This window comes from Miniopterus natalensis, chromosome 16 (assembly GCF_054644295.1).
Source record: "Miniopterus natalensis isolate mMinNat1 chromosome 16, mMinNat1.hap1, whole genome shotgun sequence".
Lineage (NCBI taxonomy): Eukaryota > Metazoa > Chordata > Mammalia > Chiroptera > Miniopteridae > Miniopterus > Miniopterus natalensis.
This window is the reverse complement of record NC_142096.1, coordinates 111,142-126,829: the sequence shown is the minus strand read 5'-3', so window position 1 is coordinate 126,829 and position 15,688 is coordinate 111,142. Positions and strand designations below refer to the sequence as shown.

The 15,688-nt window shown below is 45.0% G+C and overlaps 1 protein-coding gene across 1 annotated transcript in view; it reads left to right on the top strand.

The window, feature by feature from the left end:
• The window catches only part of NECAB1 (N-terminal EF-hand calcium binding protein 1), a 52,534-nt gene that overhangs the window by 27,150 nt on the left and 9,696 nt on the right, over nt 1-15,688 (top strand). The window contains exons 6-10 of the mRNA XM_087825590.1: nt 6,060-6,196; nt 6,750-6,886; nt 8,555-8,631; nt 11,135-11,188; nt 15,006-15,118. Of these exons, the coding sequence (XP_087681716.1) occupies nt 6,060-6,196; nt 6,750-6,886; nt 8,555-8,631; nt 11,135-11,188; nt 15,006-15,118 (518 nt within the window). The remainder of the gene's footprint in view (nt 1-6,059; nt 6,197-6,749; nt 6,887-8,554; nt 8,632-11,134; nt 11,189-15,005; nt 15,119-15,688) is intronic.

The window sequence follows — 15,688 nt, the reverse complement described above, 5'->3', positions numbered from 1 at the left end:
ATGAAACAGTGAACACAACTGGAAGAGACCAATATTCCCATTTCACAGATTTGAGAAAAACACACAGGGGATTCCATGGCCAACCCTGCCACCCTGCATAGAACCACACCCTCCATGAGGATCAGAAAGTATTATTCAGAATTGGGTAGAAATACTCAAATTAGTTGCTTTCAGTCCAATCACTAGACTGTTAACACAGCAGCCTCTGAGCATAATGGAGATTGTCACTGTAACCTCCCAGGTACAGGCTTCTGTAGCCGTTGCCATGGCAAATGAGCCAAATCTAAGCCTCTGATTAAATGAATCCTTTTGTGAGAAATAATCAAGATTCCTATCAGAGCTCATCCTTGTCTGTGAGTTTCTCCATTTTCTGTAGAACCCCAAGCCTGGAGCTGAAAGCTCCTCCTTGAAATTTGCTTTTTGTTGTTTATATAATAACTGAATCAGTTTTGTTCCATCAGTTTCTTGGTTTTGTTTTCCAGTAACATAAATGTACTTTAATTGTTCTGAATATTTGACTTTTGTGATTTCTGTTATGAAAAATAGATTGTGGATAGTGAGGTTATAAATTACATTTGTTTCTTCTAGAATCTAAATTTTACCTTTCAGTATTAAGGTTTTTGAGTGTTTGATTCAATACAGAACATAGAAAATGTATCTCACATATGAAACAGGAATGGAAAATTATAAATGAAGCAACTTGCAGCCTGGAGATATTAATTCCAGCATAGGTAAATCTTTACCTGAAGGCTGCAGACATTTCTGAGAAAAACCCTTGAGGCGGATAGGATTTAAGTGTCTCTGTTCCAGAAATTCTGGGTTTTAGAAACTATGCTGCCTTTTTGCCACTATCAGCTGAAAGAGAACTTCATCTGCAATTTAGATGACATCTTCCCTCCTTTTTAATGGCCCATTTTCTGCCCTGAAAAGCTTTCCTACCAGGGGTACCCTTCAGGACACTGTTTTATCAGGAGCCTTTGCCCCTCAGCTTCACAAGGCTGGAACCTGTTTCTCTCCAGACCCAACTAACACCAACCAGAAATCATCAGTGGGCTTTTTGCATTTAAACACCTTTTCATATGGGACAGCAGGAGAAGAACACCTGTAGTCCAGTCCAAGAGAGCTCTGTGATCTTGAGCAAGTAGCCGTGATGAGTCTGGACCTCATTGTAGAAACGAGGAACTGGACTCAGTGGTCCTTCTGATGCTATAGTGTGTTGTCTTTGGTTGATGAGCTGATTGCCTATGAAATTCAGTGACTTTCTGATATTGAGCTTTGTTTTCCACATTAATGGACTATAGATACCCTATTACTGTTATTAATTATTAATTAAATATGTGTCCAATTATTCCTTCTACTGAGTCCCAGGAATTATGCAGTCTTTACCTTCCTTGGACTTGCTTAGTGCACTTGCCATACTGTCCTCACGGTTCATCCGTCTTGTCACATACGGCAGAATTTCCTTCCATTTTTAAAGACAGGATAGTATTCCATTCCTACATTATCTTTGTCCATTCATCTGTCTGTGGACATTCAGGCCCTTCCTTGGCTGTTGGGGATAGGCCTGCAGTAAACATGGGGTGCCAATATCTCTTTAAAATCATGATTTTGAATCTTTCTTCTAAGTACTCAGAAGTAGCATCACTGAATCATTTGATAGTTCTGTTTTTAATTTTTTGAGAAATTGCCGCACTAGCAATGTAGGAGGGTTCTGTTTCTTCCTCCCCAACGAATGTTGTGCTTCGTTTTTCTTTTTGATAAGAGTCGTCCTGAGTGATATATCTCATTGTGGTTTGACTTGCATTTCATATACCTGTTGGCATTCATGAGTCTTCTTTGGAGAAATATCTATTTAAGTCCTTAGCCCATCTTTAAATCAGGGTATTAGTTTTTTTGCTATTGATTTGTAAGAGCTCCTTATATATTTTGGAGTAACTATTTTTTAATTTTTTAAGGCTTATATTTGATATAGTGTCCTCCCAGTTTTAAAAAAAGTCACTTAAAATGAAAGCTTAAGAATGTTTAAAGAAATAGGACATAGATAACATAGTGTGAGTCAGTGTTTTTAAAAAGCAACAGTTTGGGGGAGAGTAGAAAGAGAAAAAGACAACTTGTCCCTGTAAAAGCGTGCCCCGTCATGGAGGCTACTCAGAGCTGACAGTGGTGTCAGGGCTCTAGTGAAAAGCCAGCAGGACCTGAGCTAAACGAGACTGTGTGTCTGAGCTCAACAAGCAGACTCTGAGACTGGGTGCCACTGACTTGATTGATGTTCAAGTCGGGCAAGTACAAATAGGGACGACTGATGCTTTGATTTTCCTAATTAGCTCCAATGATTCATGGTACATTGATGGCGGAGGTCCCTGCCCCCTCACTATCCATTCGGGCCGGAGCCAGCTTCCTGAGGGACTGTCTGACCATGCAGACGCACATGCAGCCCAGGGAAATCTGACCTTGAGGTGCTGCTAATACCAGATTTCACTTCATTGAATCCTTGCCCCGTCGAAGCTCCACACAGAGGGAACTTCTGCTCAGGTCAAAATGTTTACATTCTGGGTTTCCAAAGCACAGGTGGGAAATATTAGTGCTGTTTTGTTAACAATGTCCAGTTAATGACTAACTTAACTGACAGTTATCTGTGACTTGACTGAACACAACTAGAATCTGAGAAACACGTAGTCACCTCCATTTGCTCATATCCTCTCTAACACACAGAACGCACTAAACTGAAGAAAGGGACAGAACCTGGACTCTGGGCCTTCCGTGCATTCCTACTGCCTTCTCAGAGCAGCGCTTCCTCCTGCCAGGCTCTCAGACTCCAGCTCCGGCTCAGAGGAGCACGAGCCCCAAGCTAACAGGCAGCCGTCCTCTGGGAGTTCATGCTGTGGTCCCTTGCTGGGAATGGGAAGGGCCAGGCCTTCACATTTTCCAGCTTGTTATCTATTTAACTTCCCATCTGCCTCGTTGCCACTGCCTTCCAGAGGACATCTGCGCATCCGAGAGAAGGAAGACTGGACCCAGGCCAGTGGGGCCCACAATCTAGAAGAAGGGAAGGGAAGAGGGCTCGCTGGTGGCCCAGAGAATGAGGCGAGGGCAAACTGCCTGCTAAGAATGAAGATGCTTCTCCCTTCATTGCAGAGACTGGGAGCAGCCACCTCTGCCCGCAAGGGCTGGAGGCAAGGGAGGCAGCTGGGCCTGGGGAGTGAAGGCAGAGCATCCAGGGCTCAGACCCTCTGCTGTGTCCAAGTCTCCAGGGGTCCCCATTTCTCATTGCCCTTTAGGCATTTGTGGGGCAGCTGCCCTGAGATGGGCTCTGTTCTGGGCATCTGAAGGTAGGGATAGACGATAAAGACATATCCCTGCCTTTAAGGAGCTGGCCCAGGGTTGGGGAGAGAGACAAGTTGACACAGGTGACCACATGAAATGATAAATTCTGTATCCCAGATAGGGAAGCGATGTTGCAGAAACAAAAAGAGGAAGGGAACATGCCGATCCCGTGAGCGAAGGTGGATGAAGGAGGAAAGGCCACACACAGATGATGCCTGAGTGGACCCTGGAAGGATCCTCAGAGATACGAGGAAACAAGATCTTTCCCTTGTCATCAATAATGGTGAATCTATGTAACTGACTCAGAATCCATCACCCGAAGCCTCAAACCCACCCACCACCCCTCTCGGGGTCAAGGCAGCAACATTTCTGCTAAATGCACTGGCCGGTCATGCCATCTCTCAGTGTCACCTGCAGAGTCACCAGTGAGGGTTGCAGACTCTCAGAGTGGGAAGACATCTTAGCCTGGTAACACTTCCTTGGTTTGCTGTGATGGATGGTGTGTCTGATTTTAACTGTCCCTAGGTATCTGCTCTCATATTACCAGGGTCTTCATCAGTAGGATGACAATAGCAAACAGGAAACTCCCAGAGTATATCGACCAACAACCAGTGCTTGGTGAGCATCCACTTGTGCACCATGAGGCCCAGCAGCCAGAGGCAGAACCATTGTGTCTGAGAAGCTAAAATCCAATTGCAGTGGCTGGAGTGTTTCATTTGGATAAGTGAGAAAGAAATCTCATTTCCATAGTTCTGACATGACAAATATGCAACATTTAAATGGGGAAACCACGGGCCATGTGATGCTTGGGAGATGTCACCTCCTTAGAAATAGGCCTGAAGCTTCCACCCTTGGCTTTGGTCTGTCACAAGATGCAAATGTAATTGGCATCACTTCTGACCACAGTTATGTCTTCTTGTCATTTTAATACATTTCATCTAAAAACTTGCTTTGGGAAATGGAAATGACTGTGGGGATGAATCAAGCACACATTTTTCTATCATATTGTCATCTGAAAGGAAAGCTTTACTCAGTTTTAAAGGACACATTAAGAAATAATTTTTGAGCCTGGCTGGGCATAGCTCAGCTGTTAAGCGTTGACCTAGGATCCAGGCGATCAAGGTTTGATTCTGGGTCAAGGCACATACCCGGGTTGCGGGCTCAATCCCCAGTCGGGGGCGTGCAGGAGGCAGCCAATCAGTGACTCTCTCATCATTGATGTTTCTATCTGTCTCTCCCTTCCTCTCTCTGGAATCAATAAAGATATGTTTGAAAAAAAAAGAAATAATTTTTGAAATCTTTATTGCCACTAAATAACAAGGTATTTGCTCAAACAAAGTGTGTTGTATTTTTTTTTTTTAGCTTGAATTAACTCACTAAAATATCTTATGTCATTTTGAGCATGTAATGTTTTGTTTTATGGTTAGTTTCTCAGGTAGAATGTAAAGGTATTAAAATATTTTATGTTTAAGTAAGATCATTAAATAAGGTCAATTAGAAAATTTTCTGTGTTGTTCACCTGCAAAAATTAATGGACTTAAGAGACACTGATGATTGAAACCTTTTGTGATTTCAAATTAGGAAAGAAACTGGGTTTTCTATGACATCAGGCTGTTCTGCTAACAGAAGAAACAAATTCCAAAGTAATTTCTGTTAGGAGGTCCCGAATCCAACATTTCCTGACTTAAGAGTTGATAGAAGCACAGAAAAGTTCAAGCAGAATGTGCCAGAGTTGCTTAGTCTGATCTGTAAGTGAGAAAGCTGAGGTCTGGGAAGATTAAATAAGTCTTGTCTGGGTTTACAGCGGTCCCCAAGGCTCCCTAGCACACTGTGTCTCCTGATTACCTTGTCACCATCATTCCTTCCAGTTTTGTATTTTCAACCATGAAAAAAAGTCTTTTTGTTTAGGGATGAAGCCAAATAAGCCCTTTCCTTGGCTTATATGTGCTGTTCCCACCCGAGACTCTCAGGTCCTGACCTGAAGGAGGGTGTGGCACCGTTTTGTTCCAGGCCACCTGGTTTTCTTTTTTCTCAGTTCTCCCTGAGACTCTAGAGGACAAGAGCCATGGTAGCACCATCCAGAACCCACCTGTCCACCTGGAGGGAGCTGGGCAGGTGTGAAGATCGTGTGGGCCTGGGCTGTTGGGATGACGCTGCTTTTGTGGTGAGCGGTTGTGCTGGAAGTTAGGTGCCAATGAGCTGCAGGTGAGGTTCCTAAGGGAAGCACATAAGCAGATTCAGAAAACTGGTTAAACATCATAAGCCTAATACTTTCTGAATTTTCAGATAATTGTGCATAATTTCCTGTGGCTTTAGTATACTACAGAGCATACATAATAAACATATCAAGAGGGGAGTAAGCTAGCTGCTGAAACATGGAACATTTCTAGAGAAAATACACATCGGCCATTACAGAAATGACACAGAACAAACCCGAGTTAGTCACATTGCAGCTGTTTTTTCAGATAACCTTTTTTTCCCTTTTACAGATTTGTGTTCCATAATTCTCTGGGTTTTGCCCTTTTTCCTGATACTGAGGCAGGAGCATTGGGAGACGAGCACCTTTGTTCAGTGTCTGGTGGGTGGGTGGTCCCAGCCTTGGGCTCCCACACCCAGTGTCCCCTCTTTGCCTCTCCTTCCCCAGGGCTATGCTGAGCTTAACAGGTACTTGGGGAAATCATCCCTCCTAATTTTTCCTGCCGTACTTCTAGTTGCATGTGCTTTGTCATCCTCAGGACTACCAAGAGGCCTCCAATTTGGAACAGTTTGTAACTCGGTTTTTATTGAAGGAGACTTTGAATCAGCTCCAGTCTCTGCAGAATTCCCTGGAATGTGCCATGGAAACCACTGAGGAGCAAACCCGACAGGAAAGGCAGGTTGAATGTGTTCATGTTCTATGTCTGTAGTCGCTCCAAGTTGATGGATGACCAGCGAAGGGCATCGTACTAAACTAGTGAAAACTGAAAGTGAGGATTAATAGAGTCCAGCAGAACAGCAGGGACCACCACTGGGTACTTGCTTTGTATTTGCCTCTAAAAAAGACCATTCTGCTTTTTCTCTTACTGTCCATCATTTATCCAACAAATTTTGAGAACTTAGTAGATGGGAAGACTTTAAAAGACACCGTGGTAACACAGAGATGCACTTTGCGTCGTCCCAATCCTTTGGAGGCTAAAGTCTAGTGCATAAATAAGACACTGTAACGCAGCGTGACACCCCAGAGAAGGGTGAGTGAATTGCCAAGGGATTTCAGAAGGTAAAAGATTAAATGTGGACAGTGGGTGAGAGAGTTTCATGGAGTTTCCCGATGACATCTGAGCTCAGCTGGCTCATCCCAGGACATCCCTGTGATGCTGGGAGGTCTTTTCCTTGAGGCAGGAGCTGAACCCTCACCCTGCAGTTAAACTTTGTCTCTGTTGTTCAAGGCAAGTGCCCACCAAGCCTGAGGTCCTGTCCATTCAGTGGCCTGGGAAGCGGTCCAGCCGCCGGATCCAGAGACACAGCAGCTTCTCTCCCGGCAGTTTCTCTCCCGGCAGCCCTCAGTTTACCCTCAGCGGACCAGGTAACGTGGCTTCACCCATTTGTGTTTCACACTGATTTATTAAAAACAACACAAAAAAACGGCAGCTGAAATACAGTAGCAATGAATGTTTTCCTTATATCTGGTGAGCTGTCTGAACCCATGGGGCAGAGTCTCACGTGTTAATAACTGGTGAAGATCCCGCCATCAGCTATCAGAACCCGGCGTGGTGCCCGGGAGGGCACAGAGCTGGTGCACCGGGGCAAAGGTGGCTTTGTCACCCAACACTCACAATGTGGGAGATGCACTCCGCCCACTGTGGCACTGCCGCCGGGGCGAGGCTGGAAATGTACATTCTGTAACGGGAAGAAAGTGAAGATCGGGAACAGTGTGCGGCTAGAAAATGACACTAGATTGTTCTTTCAACTCTAGCCATTTAGAAAATATTGTTAAGCCCAAAATATCCTCTGAAAGATTTGCTGTGACAGCCATCTTAAATTCTAATGAACAATTCAGCATGGAAATGTGTTAACTAATTTGTGAATTAGAATATAAACTGTGTTTATACGTTTATAATATCCTCTGTTATAAGCCCCCTGAATCTGATTTTTGTAGCCACGTTGTAACAATTCTGCTCAGTTTTGTGCCATCAGTTACTGGTGGGCTCTGGGAGGTGCCTTACCCAGGAAGGCGGATGGAGAGGAGAGTGTTGACGGGAAGACCTCTTTATAATTCAGGTCTTGTCTTCCTAAAGATCAAGGCTAGAACAAGGCTTTCCAGTCATTAAGGCCCATCCTCCTACTGGGAAACATCAAGTAACATGACTTCAGTGAGTGCCTATGGCTGCCAGGATGTCTGCACAAGGCTCAGACCCTCACCCTTTCCTTTGCCCAATAATCTGAATAACAGCAGTATAATAACAGCAGAACCTGCATAGTGTTTAACCTGGTACAGATGTGTGTGCACGTACATGCACACACCATGTACAGATGTCTGTGTGCACGTACATGCACACACCATGTACAGATGTCTGTGTGCACGTACATGCACACACCATGTACAGATGTCTGTGTGCACGTACATGCACATGCCATGTACAGATGTGTGTGCACATATATACGTACACAACATACAGATGTGCATGCACATGTGTGACACATATATAACCTAATCCTCACTGTGACTGAGGCTGGTGACAGTCTTGTTCCTATCTTAGAAATAAGAGAACTGAGGCCAGAGGTGTCGAGTCATTGGACCAAATGAGCAAGCTCCAGGGTCCACGAGCTTTGCCACTGTCCTGACGGTGGTTTCCAGGGTTACTGAGGTTCAACCCCAGCAAAGGGGACACCAGCTGCCTTACCTTTATTCTTTGTCCAGAACCATCTTTGCCTTCCTGTGACCAGGGCTGTGACCTCCCTGCCTCCTGCCTCTGCCCTAGCCATGAGTTTACAGTTACTGATATGCACCTCCCTTTTTTTTCAAAAGAAAAATCAGTCACCTCACAGGGAGGTGAAGATGCTTCCATGGGATCTGCTCTTTGACTCTCAAGGTCAGCACAGGCAATGACATATACAGAGGAGTGAGCCCCGGGATACGCAGGCCCCTGGAAGCCAGTAATTTAGCCAGTGGCACTGCATTCCTCCTTCAGGGCAGAAGGCTCGCAGCTTTCCTGCTCTCTAGGGTAACACTGTCCTCCTGACTTTCCCTCAGGCTCACTAGAAGAAGACAACCGGTGGATGACCCAGATAAACAGGCTCCAGAACCTGATTGACAGGCTGGAAAAGAAGGTGGGTGCTTCCCTCTCTTAGTTTCTTCTCACCTTTCATGAGCTCCTGACAGCTCAACGGGGCATTTGGGGTGGGGGAGGGAGGGCAGGCTACATAGGCCAGCCAGTGAGACTCTTCTGTTTAGGGAAGTAGCAACAAATAAGATTATACATGGATGGGGCCACGTTACAGCTGGCCTCCAGAGTAGACTACCAGACTGGACTTGGTCTTGGAGACAACAGGAGGCATTTATTATTTTCCAACAGCTAAGTGACATAAACTAAGTGACATAATCAAAAAAATCCTTTAGGTAGAAAACTGGATGGCAAGGGTGCAAAATGGATTCAAACGAGAAAATTCAAAGTCTGAGCTACCACAGCCAGTTGGAACAGTGGCATTAAGAGCAGGTTGCAGACCTGAGCCCAGCAAGAGATGGGCCTGGAATTAGTGACTGGAAATCAAATGGCAATGGGACCACTGATGGTTGTGGTGGGTACAGGTGTCTGAGAACTTCAGCCTGAGTGTCTGAGACAATTACCCTGAACAGAACAGGGAGAGGCCAAAGAGGTACTGTGTGATGGACCATGAGGAGGTGAACTGGCTTATTAGACGTGCTCATTTCAAGGACACTTGGGCAGAAATACTCAGACATTGATAGGTGAGAAGTTGAGTCATCTCCCCCAAAGATGACACCTCCAGTCCCGAGGACTGGGAGGTCTCTGACCAAGTCCAGGGGATGCGACCTTGGAGAGCGGCAGCCCCTTGGCCTCCACTCCATCATCTGTCACTTTACAGTGAGCACTTTCTGGGCAGATAACCTAAACTGAGAGCTTGCTCCAAATCAACTTTTCTACTTCCTGATTTCACTAACTGATATATGAGCTGAGACTAAGAAGATTCATGGCAAAGAGTGGTTATGAGAATTAATTTTCCAATGGTGGGAGGTCTGAAAATCCATGACCCCTGCTGGGAAACCAAACCTTACTAAAACATCAGGATCCAATCATGAAATAACTTTGGATTCACTTAAAGAACACAAGTACCTCTTTTTAAAATAGTTTTTGGCAGATCTGTCTTTATTTGATGTCTTAAATGTATGTAGTTATTTTTGAAAGAATAGCCCAGACTCAGATCATAGCTATTTCTCCAACTTTAAATCAAAGTCTTGTCACATCTTTGTTTTCTAGACTTTTTTCTCCCTTCTGTGAAAGGGTTTCACTGTGAGGCCAGGGTCTGAGGTTTGCCGGATGTGCAGTGTGACAGTCCAGAGCGGGTTCCAGCTGTGTGGGGCTCAGCGTGACCTGTCCTAACGAAAGGAGAGGCTCAGCTTTCTTCTACAACTTCTGCACTGTGCTGATTAGGGTTTTAGAGGAAAACTACCCAATTGCCAAACAGTAGCCAAGTGCATGTCCTTTCCCTGCTGACTCTCTCATCCCTGGCCGTTGCCAGCACCAGGTTTTCTCTCCCCACAAAAGCAGATGTACTGACCGGGAAACCCATTACCTTTTCTGTCTGCTAAGTGTCTATGATAGCTCATTCTGCCCGTAAACCAAGCCCAATACCCTTCATGGGAGGAGGGACTTGAAATTTCTACAGTTTCCTCAGGCACTCCTTCCTCCCATTCAGCCTCTGTGAACATTGTGGAGACATGTTGAGACCACCTCCCATGTTCTGCTTGAACTCTGCAGAAAACACATTTAATGTTCAACAGAACAACAGCAAAACCTCTTCATTGTTCCTGAGGTCCCAAGTGTCCCATCAGATCCTAGGACTCCCCCTGGAGTGTAGTTTAAAGGGTGTAGTTAAGGCTGTAACAGGCATACAGCTTGTTTTCAGTTTTTCTTACCTACAATTCAAGAAGGTAGAACTGAAAAGTGTCCCTGAGTTGGTGTTGAGGAAGGAGGTCACTGCTGTTGCAGTTACTCTCTCAGGGGCCTTTTTAAAAGTGGTTTCACATCTGTACTCATTACATAAGTTTGCCTTCATAGAAAAGCTGTGGTTTAGAGTAGACATTCGCTCATCCATTCATTTATTCGACTAACACTTTGAGTGTCTACTCTATGCTTGGTCTCTGGAGAGACAGACAAAAACCCAAGTAAATAAACCCATGAAGCAGGAAATTTCAGAGTGAAATGTGCTGTGAGGCGCAGCAGAGATGGGGGTTGGATACTGAAAGAGCGTGATTTGGGGAGGTGGCTCCAAGAAGGTGAAATCTGAGGTTGAAAGATGAGAAGGAGCCAGCGCTCCTCTTTGCTTAAGGAATCGTCTCTCCTTTGTTCTTTCAATGGCATCAGTAAAGTAAACTTCAGTAACAACCCACTGCCTACGTCTGAGGTGGCTCCTAACTGGGTGAAAGAGTCTTTCTTGGAGCAGCTCAGTTTTAAAAAATCGGAATTTTATTCCTTTCAGGTAATGTTGTTCTTTGGGTTCAATATTAGCCATAAAAAAAGTTGCCATTCAAATATATGGAGTTTCTTTTCATTAACTAATTTCTCCCCCACCCCGTCTCTTCCTCTAATTGAAGGAGCTCAAACTTGAACCCCTGGAGGAGGAAGTTGTTGACGGCAGCAGTAAGTCTGTAAGTACTTTCCTAGGTCAGATCTTAGAAATATGTACTTTGGAAATATGATTCAACTTATTAAAATTAGTTATTGTTAATGGAAATTTTAAAAAGTATAATCCATGGGCATATTTTCATTTTTTATGCCTAGGAAGTACTTTCTAAGTTGTGATTTGTGATTAATCTCTGCTTCATGGGTTTTTGTGAAAGCACCTGGCATGTAACATATGGGCAGAATAAAAGTCTTGTGGAGTGTAAATCAGTGAGTCTTTGAGCTGGGATAGCTGTGACTGGCAGAAAAAGTCAGCGTTCGGATAGCATTTCAAACACATTCAGGAACCTGGGCCGAGATGGGTCCCATTCAGCATGTTTCCAGCCTGTAGACAGGGCCAGGCACAGCCTAGATGCTCAGAAATCATGTTTTGAAGGAGAAACTGCTGTTTTGAGACAGAGGAGCATTTCTGCACATCCAGAATATGTGGAGACTGAAGAAAAATGGACAAAATGATGCTAATGGACACAGTACCTGCCACAGAAGGAATTAGGGACTAAAGTAACTAACTGAGAAGCAATGCACACAATGCTTTATTTTACTTTCTTTTCAGGCAAATATTTATAGCGCATTCTGTGTTGGGAAATTGGATGTTTTCATTTACATTTAGCAGAAATTTGGATTTTAAAATCTTGGGTGCCTACAGAAAACCACTTGGTTTAATACCTTAAATGTATAAATCTGGTAGGTTAGTCACATTTACATGAAACAAATATAGGAAACACCTTTCATCTCTGCACTTACTCTGCAGTCACTGCCTACCTGATAGGAGGTGAGACTCACCTGTGTCAGGTCCTGTCCATCTGTTCAAACTCATAACACAAAGGAGCCTTCAGAGAGGAAGCTTTGGGGTTTCTCAGTGAAGTGTAACTGTGGCTATTACTAGGATCTGATAGACAGGGACACGCCCCCCAGGTATAAGCTATTTTTACTACATGTTCAGCGCTGTTATTCCTCCAAGTCAGGGATGTGGTCTGTGGTCACTCATCAGGCACCCAGAACTTTAGAGTGGCAGGTTTGGGAGGGAAGTGAGTAGAGAAGGTGCTGAGCACAGACTACCCCGGGGCAGCAGGCCTGTGTGGGACCTGCATTCCTCACACACCAACTCCAGCGGGGGCCGGGGTGCGGGGGAAACTCAGCACTGAGCAGAGCTGCTCTTCACGAGGAGGCTGCAAGCTGGCCGATGACTCAGGAGATTTCCCACCTCCGGAGCAGAGCAGAGCAGATTATCTGGTAAGTTTATGTAATCACACAGCGAACGTCCTGAACCCCAGCAGTTGCCTTGCCTAGTTTTCTGGGACACGAGTCCTTACGTAATGATGAGCGTAAGGTATGATTTCTTTTTAAATTCATCTATTTTTTCTCAGCCCGGGGTAAGAAATGTTTGTTGAGTATATGTCACAGGCAAAATCTTTACATACACATTGAGTTCTCCTAATTTCTGTGATAGAAATAACTCTGTTCCAATTTTATGTATCAGAAGACATAAGACGACAAAGGTTTAGTAACTTGTTCAGGACCACATAGCTAGTCAAAGAGAAGCCAACTCTTCAATTAATGGCCCTGCTCTGGAAGGAGTGGGGACAGGAGAGAGGCAAGGTGATGGACAGATGAACAGCGCCTGCAGTGACGATGGTTCAGGTTCCCCAGAACCCTCCAATCCTCATCTGGAGGACTGTGCATAAATAAGATTTATTAAAGGAATTTCCAGTATAGTCAATGGCCAAAAGCAAAAGCATCTTTACTTGTTTGTTCTACAAATAACTTGGTCACTGACGACATGCCAGGCCCTGAGGGCGTATTGGAACGTGAAGTGGTGAATATTAAGGCCAGAAGACAGACCGGAAGGAAAACAAGGCAACTAAGGATCTGCAGTAAGTGAGATGAGGATTGTTACAGGAACTATACCTGTGCACAGCGGGGAACACCGCCTCCTGCAGGAGGTCAGGAAATGCTTCCAGACACAGAGCATGGAAGGTGCAATAAAGACGAACAAGTGGGGTCTTTACAAACAAAATCTCTGTGCCTCTCACAACACTGGGTCCTTCCAACCTTGCTCTGAACATGAAGGTGCCACATGGGGACATGGAAACGTTCCCAGTGATTGGTGACAAGCAATCTGAGGAATTCAGCCTCATTCTCTGTAATAAAATGGGAGATAAACATGCATCCGGGATAAACCCAGATCCAAATCCAAGACCAAGACTTCATGACTCGTTGAAAATTTGAAGATGATTTAGAGTCTTCTGGCTGTAGAGGCAAATCACTGGAAAGTCAGCATGATTTTTTAAGGACCTTGCTCCAGCCAGATCACGCATCTGGGTCTGGCCAAGTTTTCCGCTCCACCCGAACCCTCTGCCTGGTACCCTTGTGAGTCTCTGGGGCCCTTCTCAAGTGACTATTGCAAAACGATGCTCATGCTCCAGGTACCTTCTGCATTCAAAAGGAGTTTTTACAAAGTCAGCATAATTTTAAACAAGGTTTGATAACATTCGGGTGCTTTTCAAAAACTCTTAACTTTTCTTGACCACATTATTGCTAGATACACTAGACTAGCTTATAATAGTTTACAAATTTAATCTTTTTCTGCCTCTCTTTCCTTATCAAACCTGTAGACAATGTTGGTGAAATCTACCAATCCTGCTGTACAATCTTATGTGTTTTGGGGACTGGGAAAGTCATATTGCAAGCTGACTAAAGCTAAAGTCATTAGTGACCTTAAGAGACAGTTATAGGCTTAATCTTCTGACACTTGATCCCTGATCCTGAGGGAAATTCAAACAAAGCCAGTTAAAATTGCTGAACTCATTAAGGTGGCCTCTATGGAAACAAATACACCAAATGTAGAATGATTCCAATATCAAAAAAGTCCCTTTCCCAGTAATCTGTCCACAGGTGACTCAGGACTCAGGCCCCTTCACCTGTGGCTCTGCCATGCAGGAGGCAGGTCTTCATCCAACAAAAGGAAGGCAACCATCACATCCTTTGTGACAGTCTTGCCTCAAAGCGCTAACAGCACCTCCTCTAATATTCTGTTGCTGAGAACTCACCCCTGGGCTACGGCTTACTGCAAGGGATGCTGGTCAAGCTGGTGCCTGGAAATGGATGGAGATGTTTCTACTTTCACGATTTACTCCCATCCCTGGGTCAGGAAAGGACTCATCTTGAGATCAAAGTGCCAGGAGAAGGCCACAGACAGATAAGACGGAAAGTCTTCCCAGGAGGTGCTTCCATGGTGACCAGACTTGTCACAAGCAGCAGCAGCCACCGGTGTGAGTGTGAAAAACAAGCTGTCTGAGGCCGAGGTTTGCGCAGGCTGTTGTAGGAAGTTAATGTGTTTATATGACCTGTGACGGCCAGCATGCTTTTGGAAATGCATCAGTGAGCACGTGACTTTTTGAAAGTTGTTTGTTTGTAATGATACTCACAATGTGTCAGATATCACAGCCGTCCAGGAAGGAGATGGGCTATGCACGATCCTGTCTCTATGACCCCAGCAGCACTCAGGCCCAGCTCCCCGAGATTCTGATATAAATGCAATTTTAAAACCTCTCAGTGATTTTGAGGGAGAACCACTGCTTTTAAAAGGGGTATGTGTCATCGAGAAAGACACTTTCTTTAGCGTCTGTTACTAGAGGCAAGAAAAACACCCTGCCTGTGTCACAGCTTCATGAGGTGTTGTTACTAGGATCAGTCAGGGTCACAGTTTTGGAGGATGGTTGTTTGATGGTGAGGAGGGATGGGTGGGCCGCAGGGTCACACAGTGATGTCCTGTCCCTGCAGCAGGTCCTGCTGGTGCAGCGGCAGCTGACCGTGAACGCAGAGGACTCGGCAGGGTTCCAGGTGGCCCTGAAGCTCTACGTGGAGAGTGCAGCTGCTCAGAGTGGGTGTTTGCGGTAAGTGGGAATGCTGTTGAGAACCCACCTGTGTTCCCCGTGTTCGGGTGACATTGCAGCCCTGGGGATGGGTTTGCAGACTCTAACTGGTTGTTTTCTGATTCATCCTTGGACTCTGTGTGGATTTGACTGTATAGCCCCGAGAGAAATAAAACTGAGAGAACAGTTTAAGACGAGTTTCAAATAGGTTGAACCTCCTTCCCCTTGGAATCTAGGCAGCCATAAGCTGGTTTAAAGTCATCTCCAGTGGATGAGTCCCAAGCCCTGGGCATCTGGGTCTGAGGGCTCCCCTGGCAGCCAGCCCTATGCCCAACAGCCATCTAAGCCACTGGGAAGGGCACAGTCTCCCAGGTCTTGATTGCAGGGCTTGGCCATTTAAAGGAAAGAAAGCTCTTTCAACTGCTCAGATCATGTTTGCAGCTCAGACTTAAAAAATGTCCTCTTCAGTGTCTTCATTCCAAGTGGTCCAACAAGCAGCTACTAGAATAATTTTCCAGAAATAATCACAGAATTCCTTTCATCAGGAACCTGCAGTAACTCTAATGAATACCTTATCAAAGGCTGGATGTA